At 54.4% G+C, this 16742-nt stretch overlaps 1 protein-coding gene across 2 annotated transcripts; it reads right to left on the reverse strand.

Annotated features, from left to right (window-relative positions):
* Positions 1 to 680: 680 nt before the first annotated feature.
* Positions 681 to 8269, reverse strand: LOC135316907 (polymeric immunoglobulin receptor-like). Of its 2 annotated transcripts, none has more exons than XM_064472068.1 (7): positions 7858 to 8269; positions 6196 to 6546; positions 5501 to 5821; positions 4474 to 4803; positions 2994 to 3090; positions 1857 to 1979; positions 681 to 977 (listed from the first exon to the last, which is right to left on the reverse strand). In XM_064472068.1, exons 1-6 carry the CDS (start codon positions 7904 to 7906, stop codon positions 1859 to 1861), a joined length of 1269 nt encoding a protein of 422 aa, XP_064328138.1. In that variant the 5' UTR covers positions 7907 to 8269; the 3' UTR covers positions 681 to 977; positions 1857 to 1858. The 2 variants fall into 2 exon arrangements, with proteins under 2 accessions (XP_064328138.1, XP_064328139.1); XM_064472069.1 differs by lacking the exon at positions 2994 to 3090 and adding an exon at positions 3308 to 3383.
* Positions 8270 to 16742: the final 8473 nt, after the last annotated feature.

Here is a 16742-nt window from a genome sequence, read left to right on the forward strand (position 1 = left end):
GGCCCCTGTGCTCGGCACTGGGGAGGCCCCACCTCGAATGCTGGGCTCAGGTTTGGGCCCCTCAGGACAAGCAGGAGCTTGAGGGGCTGGAGCGTGTCCAGAGAAGGGCAGCGGGGCTGGGGCAGGGTCTGGAGCACAAGTGTGCTGGGGGGCGGCTGAGGGGGCTGGTGGGGTTTAGCCTGGAGAAGAGGAGGCTGTGTGGAGCCCTTCTCGCTCTCTGCAGCTGCCTGAGAGGGGCTGGAGTGAGGGGGGGCTGGTCTCTGCTCCCAGGTCACCAGTGACAGGACGAGAGGAAACGGCCTCAAGCTGCGTGAGGAGAGGCTCAGTTTGGCTATTAGGAAACACGTCTTTACTGCAAGAGTGGTCAGGCATTGGAAGAGGCTGCCCAGAGAGGAGGGGGAGTCACCATCCCTGGGGGTATTTAAACATCGTGTAGATGTAGCACTTGGGGACATGGTTTAGGAGGCCTAGGGGTGTTGCGTTGATGGCTGGACTTGCTGATCCGAGAGGTCTTTTCCAACCTTAATAATCCCATGATTCTATGTTTGTGATCCCCGATCCCCACCACCGCGGCCATTCCCTTGTGCCCTGTGCTCTGCCATGCACAGAGCCCTCGTGGTGCCTCCCTCCAGAGTGCCCCGCTGGAGAAACCAGACCAGATCCACTTGCCTTTTGCACGTTTTATTTCCTGTGGGGCACCCTCGCAGAGCCCTGGCGCAGGGGCCCGTGGGGAGGCTGAGAGGGTTTGCCAATGCCTGTGGGAAGTGCAGGCGCTGTGGGGTGAGGGCCTGCGCTGTTGCAGCAGCGGGGCCGCTCCCAGCTGGGACCTGGCAGTGCAGGAGAGCTGGTGGCAGCGGCCAGCCTGGCTGCGAGGGCAGCTCCCGGCAGGGGATGGTGCTCGTGGGCTCCTCCAGCCCGCCGCTCTCCTCTGCTGCTCCAAAGGGGCTGAGGAGGGGAGGCTGCTGGCTGGGCTCTTGCTGGGAAGGGTAGAAAGAGGAGGAGGACGAGAGCATTAATTGAGGCAGTAGGAAGCTGTTTTCTCCCCTCTCTCCCACTCCCCTTTGACTCTGCTCTCTTCCGTGGCAGAAGATATTTAAGGGCTGGCCTCAGGTGAGGCTGGCAGGGTGGCAGCAGGTGGTAGCTTGTGCTGTGGCTTGCTGGAAGAGACTGCTTCAGCCTGGGGCACAGAGGTGCTTTTGGCAGGGAGTGTCACATGAGCTCTTGTCACAACTGCCTCCCCTCCTGGTGTCTCCGGCCGCGGGCGGGAGGAGGGAAAAGCCGTTCCTGAAATGTCTGTTAGCCTGGATGGGTTCATACTTGAGTCCAGCAAGGGGAAAAGAAGGCTGGTGTTTCCTGAAGGGGGTGAACACTTCCTGTGCCTTGCAGAATGATAGGAATATTCCTGGACCTGGGCACAGATTGCCTGGTCGTACAGAGTGTCCCCTGAGCCTTTTGAGAGGGAGGCTTTGTGTAGTTGGAGGTACGGAGTGCTGTGGTGGGAGGAGTTGCATTTCAGAAATTCAAGAGACCTTGGGGAAAAGAGGGGAAACCTGACTCTATATAGCAGAGGGTTTTTTTCCCCAGGCCCCTTCCCCCCTCTCTTCCTTGTGCTTTTCTCACCGCTGTGCTCAAGGGCAGCGTCTCAGTGTGTCTGTTGGTGTCTGTTGGTGTCTTACCCATTTCATTGCTTCTCGGAATGGGATTCAATCCCATGAAGTTGCCCCAGTGGAAAAGCTTTGGTGGGAAGGGACTTGCTTGGGTTTTGGCTGAAAGCCCTCATGAGTTGCACCCCCACCAGGCAGGGCGTTCCCTTTCAGGAGGTGACTGTACTTTTGCACTGTGATTTTGCTGCTTACTGTCATCTGGGCGCCTTCACTGTGGAGTTCCTCTTCCTCCTTCTCACAAGGAACACTAGGATCACTATTGCCAGGGTCTTGCTGGTCACGATAGCAACGCCAGGCCAAAGGATGATCTGGAACCTAGAAGAAAAGAATGAAATATGCCAAACCCCCAACCCAAAAGAAAGAAACAAATGCACAGAAGCAGCAGAATTGATGCAGAGAGATGGAGGGCTTCCCCAGGGAGGGCAAGGATTTCATAGGACACGCGTGCTTTGATCATTCGTAAGGGAAATCCAGCAGGAATTCTTATTTAAGGGAGGCTGAAATGACTGGAAGAAGGGAGGTGAATCTGTCGCCAGCAGAATTCTTCAGACGTCAGTTTAGCATTATGAAAGGCTGGTCTCTCCAAACCGAGGGGAGCTGGATACTGCAGATTGCCTTTGAGATATCCTCACAGAGAAAACTCTGAAAGGAGCAAATTTAACAGTTACTCTCAATGAAGAAGAGAGAGAAATGGAAAGAGTGTGGCGATTTTCACACGGTATCTAAGTAGTGTGAAGACTCATTGCTCCGTGCTCTCATGATGCGAAGAGGATGGACAAAGATGTCAGTTACGCCATAACTAAAGCAAAAGAGCTACAGATCCTCCTGTTTCGGGGCCCTCGGTTCCCAGTAAAGACCAGGAGATTTTCCTTTATCCAGATTGAGTTCATTACATTTCAAGGTTTTGGGGGTTTTTTTTCTCCTTTGTTTTCACCTTGGGGGAGGTAGAGAGGTGCCCAGCCACATCCTCTACCTGGCGATATTTCTGGCAGAGGACCTTTGCAGCCACGTTCATTTCTTTTGCCAAGCGTGGTGAAACCACAGTTATTCTATCCTTTTCTGCTTGCTACTTTCTAGACAGAGGAATGGGGTTTTTTTGCCCCGTAACATCACAGCTTCTTAGTCACCTTTTGTGAAGGACTTCCTCAAGTAGTTCAGTATCTGTGAGATGAATTAGATGAGCAACTTCCCTCATACTTGTGTGCTGCTAAAGGAAGGGGATTCTTTTGCCACCTCGTGACAGAGAAGACGGACCCTGCTCTCTTCTACCCTGTAGTGCCCAGACTGGCCTGTGCTGCCCCTCTCCCCTGGCAGCAGGGGACAGCTCACCCGTTTTGTTTTACTTCTTCCTCATTACCAGTAGTTGTCTCAGTGGCGTATGAGGGAGTCACTGGAGACGGGGAAGAAAAGATGTTTGGTGTTTCATCTGCAAGTGAAATGCATTCAGAGAAAGGGTTGACCTCTGTCAATGAAGGAGAGAGCGCAAAGCAGAATGGCCAGGCAAGTGTGCAGCTGCTGAGGTGGTGCTCTGGCTGGAGTATCTCTACAGGCACGGTGAAGGGATGTTAAGTCCAGCGGAACTAATACAAGACTTGAATAACTCTTGCCTGTGTTCAAACTCAGTGACTTCCCCTAGGCCTTACCTCGGTGCTGGGCTGTCGCCAGAAGGGGTTGAGGGAGTGGTGCCTGCAGAACCTGGCAAAGTTGGTCCAGCCGATACTGCAATGACAAACGTGAAGAGGAGACCAGTCACTACAGGGCTGCTTTGCATTTACCACCTCCATTTCCCGGCCACTGTTACACGGGTATAAAGCCACTCCCGCGGTGACACCCAGTGCAGACAAGCTGCCCAGGCCGTAAGCTGTGCCATCAAGCCGTGCTGGCATCAGGCAAAGCCAGGTGAGGATCAAAAGGTGGGAGGGAAGGAGGAGGGAGGGAGGGGTGAGGAGCTCAGCAGGAGCCCCGCTCTGCGTGTACCACCGCAACACGTGGAGGGGGAAGCGCTGCAAGTGCAAGCAGATATGCTCTATGGCAGAGATCTTCAGGCAGCAACGAAGCACTTGACGACTCTGTGCTGAAGCAGGCAGGGGCTTGTGAAAAGTGAGCAAAGAGCATTGCCCGTGAAGGACTCGTCTGGAAGAATTGTTCCAGGACGGTTTCTGTGCACAGGGGAGGTTGTGTGTGCAGGAGCCTGCTCGCTCTGAGCCTGCGTTCGGTGGCATGTGTCGGGATTTTCACCTAGAGAATGAGGCCGTCCCCTCTCCCCTCCTGGATTGCCATATCCCTTCCGCGCTGCTCTGCCAAACTCCAGACAGAGAGGCCATAGCACGGTGCCAGTCTGCCATGAGCAGGCGCCAAAGCGTTACCACTTTGTGTTAAACCACTGTGCTGGAAGGAAAAGTAGAAGCCTCAGACCTTAAAACTAGGGGTGTAAAGGTCGTCCTCTGGGCAACCACATGGGAAGGTCTCAATAGTCTTTGGAAGGCAAGGCATGAGTTGCTGTAAAGGGACAGAACTGGCATCATGAGGATGAGTGGCAGAAACACCTCTGTGAGGACGACTGAAGCTGCTCTCGCATCAAAGAGAGGTAAGCCAGCCCATGCATGTGGTTCAGTTCTGAGGCCTGTTGCTCTTCCAGAGCATGGTTAGTGTGAGAAGGTACGATGATGTGGGTTTTGGGCAGGGAAACGCAGCCAGGTGTAGGGCGGGAGGTGGTGTAAGCTGGGCAGTGCAGAGACTAGAGGGAGAGAGCAGGAAAGTGCATCTGGAGTGTTGAAGCCACCATGTTTCCCTACAGGTCAGGACTCACCCTTAGAAATACTGAGCGTAACCTCCGCCATTCGGAAAAGGTGCAGCTGTTCATAAAGCGCACACCAGTACACGCCGGAGTCCGGTGCCTGCACGTCCTCCATGGTGATGGTGACAATCCCCCGCTGGCTGTCGTCCTGGATCGTGACTCTGCCTTTCCGGGGTGCCCTGAGGTACCGTGAAGGCTTTGAAATCGTGTTGACCATGGCAGTACATGCTTGCTGAGCTCCCTCTTTGCACCAGGCTTTGTTCAGAGCCCCATAGCGCTGGGCGCTGTACTGGCACTGGACAGAGACATTGCCTGACTCCTTGGCTGTGTATTGTTGGAGCCCTGGAAAAGAGCCGGCACGCCTGGTGAGATGCCAATGCAGGCCCAGCAGCACCCCTTTGCCAGCCCTGGAATAGGTGCTGTGGGCTGAGCGGTCCCTGGGTGTCCTTCTCCCTCCAGAGACGAGGAGCAGAAGGGGGCTGGAGGCAGATTCCTGGCGCAGAGGTGAGTCACAGCTTGGGAGGGGTCCTGTCCCTCCCCTTCCTTTGGTTGCCCAGGGACGGCGTGGCCACAGGCGCTCAGCCTGTAGGCTCTGGGAGGCAAGGACCAGGGAGGGGTGGCCGGTGCGGGGCCAGAGCCAGAGCAATGGCTGGCCGTGGGGGAGGTCTCCAGCAGTGGGCCGCGTGGGCCAGCAAGTGCTGAGCTGGGGAAGGTGCTGCTGGAGCCGCTGGCTCGTGGCTGTGGGAAGCAGTTGTGACGAGTGGCCCCGTTTGTGGGAGGTGACGGGAACGTGGCAGGAGTCTCTGCTGGGAGCAGGCAGAGCACGAAGGGCCAGGCCTGAGCTTTGGCTCCGAGGGGCAGGCGCCAGCGTGTCCGGCAGAGAGAGAGGCAGGCAGGGAGAGATGGGCGCGAGCTGTGCGGCGGCAGCGCTGGGCTTCTCCCTGCTCCGAGGTGTGGTGCGGGACGGGAGGGGGAACAGGCAGGGGAGGTGGGGCTGAAATCTGCCAACAGCCACGCTTGGCTGCCAGTAGGTACTCACTCTTGGACACCGAGAGCTTGACCCCCATTATAGGGGTGAGGGGACCGCCTCTGGAGAGTGCACACCAGTACAGGCCGGTGTCCTGGGCCTGCAGCTTCTGCATGGTGATGGTGACAGTCCTCTGCCAGGTGTCATCCCAGATCAATGTTCTGCCTTCCAGGTCTTTACTGTTCCGACGTGCTGAAGGGTAACCTGTCCTCGCCACGACGTTACACTCAGTCTGACCTTGTGTTCGACACCAGGTTTTTGTATCTGTGCCGTAGCCGTGGGTGCTGTACGGGCACTGCACAGAGAGACTGTCCAACTCGTACCGGTGCAACTCTGCGAAAGAGCACATGCGGTCGCTGAGCGGCGAGCGGTGGGCACACGGGCATCCGCCCCCCGGCCTGAGCTGGGCAGCGGGGCCAACCTGTGCCCTGGGGCAAGTCCGTCATGGGCGGCCGTCAGGCAGGGCAGGGGTGAGGTAGGGCAGGACAAGAGGGAGCGGGGAGGCTGCAGGGCCAGCGAGTGTGTGGGTCTCCTTTAGAGCGTGCTGGTGTGAGCGGGGAAGGTGGGGAGCGAGGCTGGGGAGGGTGAGTGTCTGTGGGGTTTGGGGGCAGCCGCTCAGCTGTGTGGTGGAGGGGGGACAGAACGGGGGAGGGAATGATGCTGCTTTCTGACAAGACTTGTTTTTGTGTGGGGAAAAAGGTACTCACCCTTCAAAACAATCAAAGAGATCGTCTTTAGTTGATAATATATGTTGCTGCTGTTACGGTAAGCACAGGAGTATATGCCTGAGTCCTCTGCCTGGAGGTTGACCATGGTGATGGACACGGTGTGATTCAGGGGATAGTCCTCTATTGTAACTTTCCCCATGGTGGCCCGGGTCACAGATGGGTATTGGCTTGATACAGTCATCCCCACTAAGGGCTCACATCTGTCACCTCTCAGGCGGCACCAGGCTTTTGGTTGCAAGTAGCCTGTGTCTGCTGTGTAAGGACAGTGGATATAGAGAGTGCTTCCTTCTGATAATCTCTCCACAGCATCGGTTGTTTGGGCATGGAGACCTGTAAATATGAGATGTGGTGAGTGAGAGGGGAGCTGATGCAGGGCTGCCCACACGCTCCTGATGCACACTGGGGGAATCTCTGCCTCTGACGTTCCTCCATGGGCACTTGTGTCAGGAGGGTCTCCAGAAACCACGACCCATTTCCCCTGCTAAATTCATCAGCTTGGCAATGGGAAGGTTGATTTCTGGTGATCAGTGCTGAGATGCGAGCTGGGACTGCAGCTGCGATTTGAAACCCACAGACGTGTGCGTGTAGAGGTGTTGGACCTTGAAGGCTGATTGGAGCCGTGCGTGTCGCAGTGCTTGGAGGTGCTCCCGCAGCCCACCCGCTGTTCCCGCCCCTGGCCTGAGGTGAAGTGGAGGCCAAGCCCTCCCCACGCAGGGGGTGGCAGTGCTGGGGCTCAGGCGCCCCTCAGGAGCCGGGTGGCCGCCTGTGCGGGATGTGGGGCTGGGACAGAGGGAAGGAGCAAGGGCAGTGTGTGCTGGGGACAAAATGCTTGAGCCGTGTCTGGGCCTGAGCTTGCCCCAGCAGCCCGCAGCCCCTCCATGCCGCGCCCTGCGAGGATGCCCAGCGACGCGGGGGCGCGAGGCTGTGCTGGGCGCAGGGCTGCCCAGGCACCCCACATAGGCAGTCCCTGCTCTGAAGGGTCCATCCATTGGCCCTGAGAGGTGCTGCTGAAGAGCTGGGCGAAAGCTAGCGCTTGCTGGGGGAGATGAAGAGAGTGGGGGAGAGGAGCGAGGCCCGTGTAGGGGCAGCTCTGCCCAGAGCACGTCTGTGCCAGAGAGACAGTGCGAGCGCTCTGCACGCACAGCCCCGCATGGGTCGGGCACCGAGAGGCAAACAAGCCTTTGCGGAGGGAAACAAGAACCTGGTGACTGTCCTGCCTTGCTTCCCCAACCTCCCACATGCTGGAAGGTTTGTGGTTTCTGCTGGGGTGTCAGGGGAGGCAGGTGGGCGCCCCCGGACAGCTCTGTCCTGACCCAGGGCTGCAATCGGAGGAGCGGCGCGGGGCCAGGCAGTGCGATGGGAAATGGTGAGCGGGGGAGGCGGCGGGGCTGCTTTGGAGTGTGGAGCTCTCTGCTCCCAGGGTGGTTTGTGCTGAGAGGCTGGAGGAGCGAGACGTGCGGTGGTGGGAACTGGGGCTGCCCCTTCCCTCCCCATGCCTGCCAGGAGTTGCTCAGCTCAGAGTGCGGCCGGTGTTGTGTTTCCCCCCGCTGTGGAGCTGCAGAGGCAGCGGGAAGCGGGGCAGGGTGTCCCTCTGCCCCTGGGTGCGTGGGAAGCCTGAGGCATGGCCAGCCCTTCTCTTACCTGGGACCCAGAGCGGCAGCAGGAGGAGGACTCTCAGCTCCACGGCCATCGTCAAGCCCAGGGAAGGGGCATTGCTGGGGTCTGCCCAGCGTGTCCCGTTCAAAAGTGTCTGCCTCGCAAGCCCTCCCGCATCGCAGTGACGCTGCTGGAGGAAGTGCCTGAGCTCTTGCTTTCCAACGGAAATCCTTCACCCCGTTCTGCAGCAACACTGATATATTTTTCAGAGTGCGTTTGGGGAAGTGGCTGAGATCAGAGCTCAGCCCGTCCTGATGGCAAAGGCCCTTTGCTGCTCTTGCCTGAGATAAATTAGGTGAGTGTTGTGGTTTAGTTGGCAACTCAGCCCCACATGGCCGCTCACTCACTCCCCCACCGGTGCACTACAGGGACTCCATCCCCTTCCACAGTATGTAGGATTTCTGACTGGGCAGGGCCAGCTCGATCGGCAGATCCCCTCTTGTTGACTAACCACGTGGCTTTTGCTAAATGTGTATCCCAGTGTTAGAATGTTCCCCCCGCCATTGCTCTTAGCGTAGTTTTTAACAGTCCATTGTACCTTTCGATTTTCCCAGAGGCTGGTGCGTGACAGGGGGTGTGATACACCCACTCAATGCCGTGCTCTTTGGCCCCGGTGTCTATGAGGTTATTTTGGAAATGAGTCCTGTTGTCTGACTCAATTCTCTCTGGGGTGCCATGTCGCCACAGGACTTGTTTTTCAAGAGCCAGAATAGAGTTCTGGGCAGTGGTGTGGGGCACAGGATATGCTTCCAGCCAGTCATTGTTTCTACCATTGTAAGCACATGGCGCTTGCCTTGGTGGGTTTGTGGGAGTGCGATATAGCCAATTTGCCAGGCCTCACCATGTTTATACTTCAGCCATCGTCCCCCATACCACAGAGGCTTTACCCACTTCGCTTCCTTGATGGCAGCGCACGTTTCACATTCGTGGATAGCCTGCGCAGTAGCGTCCATGGTCAAGTCCACCCCTCAATCATGAGCCCACCTGTATGTTGCATCTCTCCCTTGATGGCCTGAGGTGTCATGGGCCCACCGAGCTAGAAATAATTCATCCTTATGTTGCCAGTCCAGATCCACCTGAGCCACTTCCATCTTGGCAGCCTGATCCACCTGTTGGTTGTTTCAGTGTTCTTCAGTGGCCCGACTCTTGGGGACGTGAGCATCCACATGACATACCTTTACAACCAGGTTCTCTACCTGGGCAGTAATATCTTGCCACAATGTGGCAGCCCAGGTGGGTTTGCTTCTGTGCTGCCACTTGCTTTGCTTCCACTGCTGTAACCAGCCCCACAGGGCATTTGCCACCATCCAGGAGTCAGTAGAGAGATAGAGCACCAGCCACTTTTCCCGTTCAGCGATGTCTAAGGCCAGCTGGATGGCCTTTACCTCTGCAAACTGGCTCGATTCACCTTCTCCTTCAGCAGTTTCTGCTACTTGTCGTGTAGGACTCCATACAGCAGCCTTCCATCTCCAGTGCTTTCCCACAAGGCTACAGGACCCATCAGTGAACAGGGCGTATTGCTTCTCATTTTCTGGCAGTTTGTTATACAGTGGGGCTTCTTCAGCACGTGTCACCTCCTCCTCTGGTGATATTCCAAAGCCTTTGCCTTCTGCCCAGTCCATAATCACTTCCAAGATTCCTGGGCGACTGGGGTTTCCTACTCGAGCCCGCTGGGTGATCAGTGCAACCCATTTACTCCACATAGCATCAGTTGCATGGTGTGTAGAGGGGATGTTTCCTTTGAACATCCAGCCCAGCACCGGCAGTCGGGGTGCCAGGAGCAGCTGTGCCTCAGTACCAACCACTTCTGAAGCAGCTCAGACCCCTTCATATACTGCCAATATCTCTTTTTCAGTTGGAGTATAGCAGGCTTCGGACCCTCTGTATCCCCGACTCCAAAACCCGTGGGGTCGACCTCAGGTCTCCCCATGTGCTTTCTGCCAGAGGCTCCAGGTAGGGCCATTCTCCCCGGCTGCAGTGTAAAGCATATTTTTTACATCTTGTCCTGCCCAGACTGGCCCAAGAGCTACTGCATGGACTATTTCTTGTTTAATCTGTTCAAAGGCTTGTCGTTGCTCAGGGCCCCATTTGAAATCATTCTTCTTCCAGGTCACTTGATAGAGAGGGCTTCCGATCAGACTGTAATTTGGAATACGCATTCTCCAAAAACCCACAACCCCTAAAAATGCTTGTGTTTCCTTTTTGCTAGTTGGTGGAGACATGGCTGCTATTTTGTTGATCACATCCATTGGGATCTGACAATGCCCATCTTGCCATTTGATTCCTAAGGACTGGATCTCTTGTGCGGGTCCCTTCACCTTACTTTGTTGTATGGCAAAACCAGCTTTCAGAAGGATTTGGACTATTTTCTCTCCTTTCTTAAAAACTTCTTCCGCTGTGTTGCCCCACACGATGATGTCATCAATGTATTAAAGGTGTTCTGGAGCTTCTCCGTTTTCCAGTACAGTCTGAATCAGTCCATGGCAAATGGTAGGACTGTGTTTCCACCCCTGGGGCAGTTGATTCCAGGTGTACTGGACACCCCTCCAAGTGAAAGCAAACTGTGGCCTGCACTCTGCTGCCAGAGGGATTGAGAAGAATGCATTAGCGATATCAATTGTGGCATACCACTTGGCCGCCTTTGACTCCAGTTCGTATTGAAGCTCTAGCATGGCTGGCACCACAGCACTCAGTGGCGGCATGACTTCGTTCAGGCCATCATAGTCTACTGTTAGCCTCCACTCTCCATTAGATTTCTGCATTGGCCATATGGGACTGTTAAAGGGTGAGCGGGTCTTACTGATGACTCCTTGGCTCTCCAGTCAGTGAATGAGCTCATGGATGGGGATCAGGGAGTCTCAGTTGGTCCGATATTGCTGCCGGTGCACTGTTGTGGTGGTGATCAGCACCTGTTGTTCTTTGACCCTCAGCAACCCCACAACAGAAGGGTCCTTTGAGAGACCAGGCAAGGCAGACAGCTGTTTAATTTCCTCCGTCTCCAAGGCAGCTACACCAAAAGCCCACCTGTACCCTTTTGGATCCTTGAAATACCCTATCCTGAGATAGTCTGTGCCAAGGATGCATGGAGCCTCGGGGCCAGTCACAATGGGGTGCTTCTGCCACTCATTCCCAGTTAGGCTCACTTCGGCCTCCAATACAGTTAGCTCTTGGGATCCCCCTGTCACTCCAGCAATGCTGATGGGTTCTGCCCCTATATAGTTTGATGGTATTACGGTGCACTGTGCACCGGTGTCCACTAAAGCTTTATACCTCTGTGGGTCAGACGTGCCAGGCCATCAGATCCACACAGTCCAGTAAGCCCGGTTATCCCTTTCCTCCACCCGGCTGGAGGCAGGGCCCCTCTAGTCCTGATCGTGGCAGTCACAACTCACTTCCTGTAAATGTGAATCAGGAGTCTCTCTGTTAAGCTCAGAAATAAAATCAGCACTTCTACTCCTCTGTCTGGGGACCTGCTCACTGGAAATTGGAGCAGCAGCTTTCCTGGAAGAGCCTCCCTGAGTGATTGTTCCTCCTTGCAGCTCACGTTCCCGTGCCTCTAGGGTCGAGGTAGGCTTGCCATCCCACCTCCTCATGTCCTCTCTGTGGTCATGCAGGTAGAACCATAGGGTGGCCCGTGGTGTGTATCCCCTCCTTTGAGCAAAGGACGCTTTTTCCTAACAGCTGAGACACTACTCTGTAGAGGTGGGGAGTAGGACAGGTCTTATTTGAGTTGCTGGACCTCTCAGGGTAGTTTCTCCACAGCAGAGACTAGCAAGGAAGAGATATTTGCTTCATACTCCTGGAGTTTATCAATCACCTCCGGCACTGCTGGTGCCTTGTCCTCTCTCCAGGACCTCACTGCCAATGAGTTTGCATAAGAGGATGGTGCACTCCATACAAACTTCCGTCGTGTGCACTCGGCTTAATCTGGATCCTTAGATGACTGTTGATTGTCCAGGTCACCATAAACCACCTCAAGCACAGCTAATTCCCTTAGATACCGGATGCCTTTCTGCACTGTTGTCCATTTTCCTAGGCGATATGTAACATCTTCTTTGAAGGGATACCTTTCCTTCACTCCAGGCAGGAGTCGCCTCCAGAGGCTGAGGGCTTGTGTTCTGTTTCCAGTTGCTTTGTCAACACCCCCTTCCCCAGAAAGGGAACCCAGTTGTTTGGCTTCTTTTCCCACTAATTCCAGGCTACTGGCCCCATTATCCCAGCATCGGAGCAGCGAGGTGACAATGTGCTCACCTGAACGATGGCTGGAATCTTTCCGCATATCGCGCAACTCGCTCAAGGACAGGGATCGGGTGGTCTCCATTTCATTTATGACTTCTCCCTCCTCTCCTCCCCGTGACGGCCCTGCTCCTTCGTCATCCCGTTCTAAATGAGTTGATGTCCGCTTCCAATATTTCTTCTTGTGTATGGGGGTGACCGATACTGGCATGGGTTGATTCACTGAGTCAGCTCCAGTACCTGTCATGGGCGTTTGAGTAGCCACAGTGCTTGTCCTGGAGGTTTGAGTGCCCGCAGTGCCTGCCACTTTGCCTTTCAATCCAGAGACCTTCTCTTCCCCTTGGGGCCACTGAATACTGGTGAGCAGGGCTCGGTACACATGGGCCAGGCCCCAGCACATTGCAGTTATCGGTGTCTCTCTGGAGTTCCCAGGGTAACAACATACTTTCTCCAAGTATTCTGCTAGTTTTTCAGTATTCTGCACTTGTTCAGGGGTGAAACTCCAAAACATTGGGGGCGCCCACTGCCCTAGGTATTTGCCCATGCTATCCCAAATGCCCTGCCACTCGTAACTATCAAGCCTTGGGGCAGATTTCTGGGTGGTATTCTGAAGCTGCTTAGTCGAAACCAAAACAACGTGCCCCAAACCTAACAATAAGTATATCTTAACTACCCAAGGATGTTCCAGATATAAAAAGGTTGTTGTAATAAAGGCAGAGACATCATAGAACAAAGTTGCAAAGATACCATTCCATATTTCCTCCATATAAAGTCTCTCGGAGGAGGAGGTATAATTGCTAATTGCCTCAACAAGGTGGTATCCAAAGTACAGTAACAGTTTCAGCAAAAAAAACCAAATACCAGATAAAGCTGAAAACCAGTGTTTGCATAACAAGTCTCATAGGCAAAACATTACTAATCACAGCAGAACACAGCAGACTAAACAAACCAACACCAATCTTTAACAAAATTGCAAAAACAAGGACATGGTGCTGTGACCAGCAGGTGGTATTACCTCGAGCCCCACCTTGGGCAGCAAACAAGACTGTTGTGGTTTAGCCGGCAACTCAGCCCCACACAGGCTCGCTCACTCCCCCACCGGTGGGATGGGGCAGAGAATCAGAAGGGTAACGCTCGTGGGTTGAGATAAGAATAGTTTAATAATTAAACAGCAACAACAAGAATGCAATGGAAAGGAAAACAATGAGAAGCACAAAACCTGGGGAGGGGAAGGGGGGAAAGGAAAATTAACCATCAAAATAAACCACAGCAACACAGCCACCCACCAACCCAATGCCACCAGTCCCCTAAGCCACCAGTCACCCCCACATACCAACTGGCCCCATTAATATACTGGTCATGGCATCACATGTCGCCGCCCCTCCCACCCTCCTGCCCAGGTGGCAGAGCATCGGAAGCTGGAAGGGTCCCAGACTGCTACAGGTGCTACAGTGAAGAGAATTAACCCCTTCTCAGCCAAAACCAGCACAAGGATTTAGGCCTAGTAGCAAGTTTAAGGTACAAGCCCTCCACCTCTCCTTTCCTGTTACCACCGTCCCAGCAGAGCCGGAGCAACTCATCAGTGTTCACAGCTGAGCGGCCGCAGCCCATTGTCAAATGAGTTTGTGTCAAACCTCTGCCAGGGGAAGTGGTTTCTTTTTTCAGACTTTGTGGAAGACTCCAGCAAGCTGTGAGCTGCTGAGCGAATTCTTAGGCCGCCTTATCTCAGGTTGTGGTTTGGAGGGGCGGGGGGGGGGGGAAAGCCTCTTGCAAGAGTATTTGAAAGACCATAAAATTGAGGTAAGGCTTAAAGGAGCTTGTCCCTTTTTCACAGAAATGGAGAAAAAGGAGACTAATATAAGACCATTTAAGAGCATTTTGTCTGAATTCTTGGCGTGGGGAGCGTGTGGTCTAGCAAAGGAGGAACAAAAGGTGAGGGAGAGGGGGAGTCTGGGGAACACTCAAGTGTTTCCCCCAGGTTTCACGGTTATTTGTCACGTGTATAGCAATTATTTTTGTGCTGTCGCCTGTTTATCAGTACAACCCTTGCAGTAAATAAGAGAGAAGACGGGTAGAGAAAAGGACTGTAAGCGAGTGGGCAGCAGAGCGTTTGCAGAAGCTGGATCTGCGGTGTTTCTCGTGGCGGGGTCCGTCCGTGCCCTGTGCAGCGTCAGGAGTTGTGCGAGAGGAGGAAGTGCCAGGCTGGCAGAGGCAATGCTGTGCTGCCAGCGCCGGCTTAGGAACGTTTCCCTGTTTGAGAGGCTGTGATGTGCCATTTAGGGAGGACAGACTGCAGCCATTTTTTCAAACTTCCCAGTGTTTAGCTCTCTCCACTGATAGAGAAGAGGAGGAAGGTGGTATCGCAGCATCCCTCTGCACTGCTGATAGGAAAATGGCGTCTTTTCCTTACTCCTAATTCGTTTTTTCCTGCATTGCAAAGGATAACACAAATTCAATTAAAAATCTGATCTTTGACAGAAAGCAGGTATATTTTGGGGTCGTAGGTCACAAAGTTGCACTAAAGTATGGTTTTGCTGAACCAAAGCTTGCTGTCTGCCTGTGAAGGTCTTTGTGTTGTGGTGTGGGGGGATTCCTTGGTTTTAGCCTGTCCTGCTTGGAGCCTGAGTCAGAAACAACCCCTTAAAAAATGAAGAACTTGTGCCGCGTGGCTCGGTGCCTGCTCCACTGCAGTTCTGCACAAGCCCTTGTGACGGCTGGTGGCTTCGGCGTGGGTGTCTGAGAGAAAGGGAGGGATCAGGCAGGAAACTGGTCGTCAGAAGACGAGGATCTTCTCCAGCTCTGGCTACACTTAGTTCTGTGCTCAGGGACAGGTCTTTTCCTACCTATCGAAGCTTTGTGTCTAGAAGAAGAGAGAGCACAAATATATGTGGAATACTATTCCCTCTATGGAATAGTTACCAGGCCTGCGCTGGCTGCGTGGAGGCTTCAGAAGACTGAGGATACGAAAGGTTTGGTGGGGAACGAGAAGACCCTGTCAGTCGCCTCTGATAGAAAATCTGTGCTAGTCATTCCTGGGCGCTGCTGAAATAGTAGTAGCCCACCGTCATTTGGGTGAGCCCACTTCCAAAATTATTAGCAACTCTTTTCTGTTGCATATTTGCTCCCTTGCTGCCTCCCCAAGACCCTCCTTTCCCTTGGCAGAGGCTTTCAGAGGGGCGCTTCCCTTCAGCGTTGCTGTTTGTGCTGCATGAAAGGTGCAGTGCTCTGTGCGCTTAGTCTGATGTGCCTCAGTGCCCGGGATCCTGCGCCTTAATAATCACCTCCCAAGAGGCGTTTAACAGCCATGAAAGACGTGCTTTAGGGCCTTCCTCTCCTGATTCACACAGGTTTAGCCTGTCCTTCAGCAGGTGGGATTTCTGAGGAATATTGCACGTGCAGAGAAGGAATCCCTGCCAGGACAGTGGTCCCTTGAGCAGTGACCACCTGGGCCTTTCAGGGAGTGGTGGAGCTGGGCCAGGCAGGGCCAGGGGACGTGTTGTTTGCAGGACACGCTCATACCGGCGTGTAACAGAAGAGCAGAAGCAGGAGGAATCTCAGCTCTGTGCCTGCCTTGGAGTCAAGAGAAAGGGCAACGCTGAAGGCAGGCGAGAGGAGCAGCCGATGTCTTCTCTCGGTACCCTCCTGTGCCACCCTGGTACTGCTGGAGGAAGTGCCTGAGCTTAGTGCCTTAACCACATGGCTTGGCCCAGAAATCCTGCACTGCTCTTTTACAACCCAATTCATCCTTCGATGACTGAATTGTGCGTATCAACAGAGCTTGGCCAGTTCAGAAGACACAGGTGGATTAGGCAGAATCGGAGGAGAAGCTGTTTCCTTCTCGCCGTTGCCTCAACAGAAGCCAAGCTTCGCCACGTTGCTGCACTTTCAAGGCTGTCCCCGAAAGAGCCCTTGGCACTCCCACTAGCAACATGGTTAAAAGCAGCCAGCCCTTGGCCTCAGAAAAGTGGAGGAATGGCTCTGTTTTCAGAGGCACATAAACCTCCGTTGGCTGGTTCTGAGCCTGGGTGCTTCGCAGGCCTGGGTTCCACCACAGCGGAGGCGCGGGAAGGAGAAAGGCATGGGGTGGCGCAACGCCACAGCCCTGTAGTTGTGCCCCTGCTGGGCAGAGCCAGCAGAGGGAACGGGGAATGGCTTCTGTAGCATTTCCCCTCCTTCCCTTTGGCCTCCCCGAGGAACTCTGCCTCCTGGAAATCAGGACAAAGCCAGCTGTCGTCAAGGTGAGCAAATGCACCCGTGGAAGCCTCCAGTCCAACCTTCAAGCCACGATGTGTGCCCCACAGCCACGATCAAAGGCTCCCTTTAGCAACGGCTGTCACAGCTCTGGGGTGGCCTCACTCATGGCTCTTCCCCAGCTGGCTTTACCTCAAATAGCTGCTTTGGGAAGCACAGGTGGAGGCAGGGCTTCCTTGTCTTGACTCCGTGCTTCCCTGGCCTTACTCTCATTCTAGCTGTTTTAAGGAAGCTGCAGAAGGACTGTCCTTCCTCCCTGCTCCCCAGGCACCTTGTGCTTGCCATACTGGAAATTATTTATGTGTGTAAATAATCCACTCGCAATTACCATTGTGTCCCCCCTGTTATATCAGCTGATGTTGGGACCGACCCGCTTACGCTCA

This window comes from Phalacrocorax carbo, chromosome 23 (genome assembly GCF_963921805.1).
Source record: "Phalacrocorax carbo chromosome 23, bPhaCar2.1, whole genome shotgun sequence".
In the NCBI taxonomy this organism is placed as follows: domain Eukaryota; kingdom Metazoa; phylum Chordata; class Aves; order Suliformes; family Phalacrocoracidae; genus Phalacrocorax; species Phalacrocorax carbo.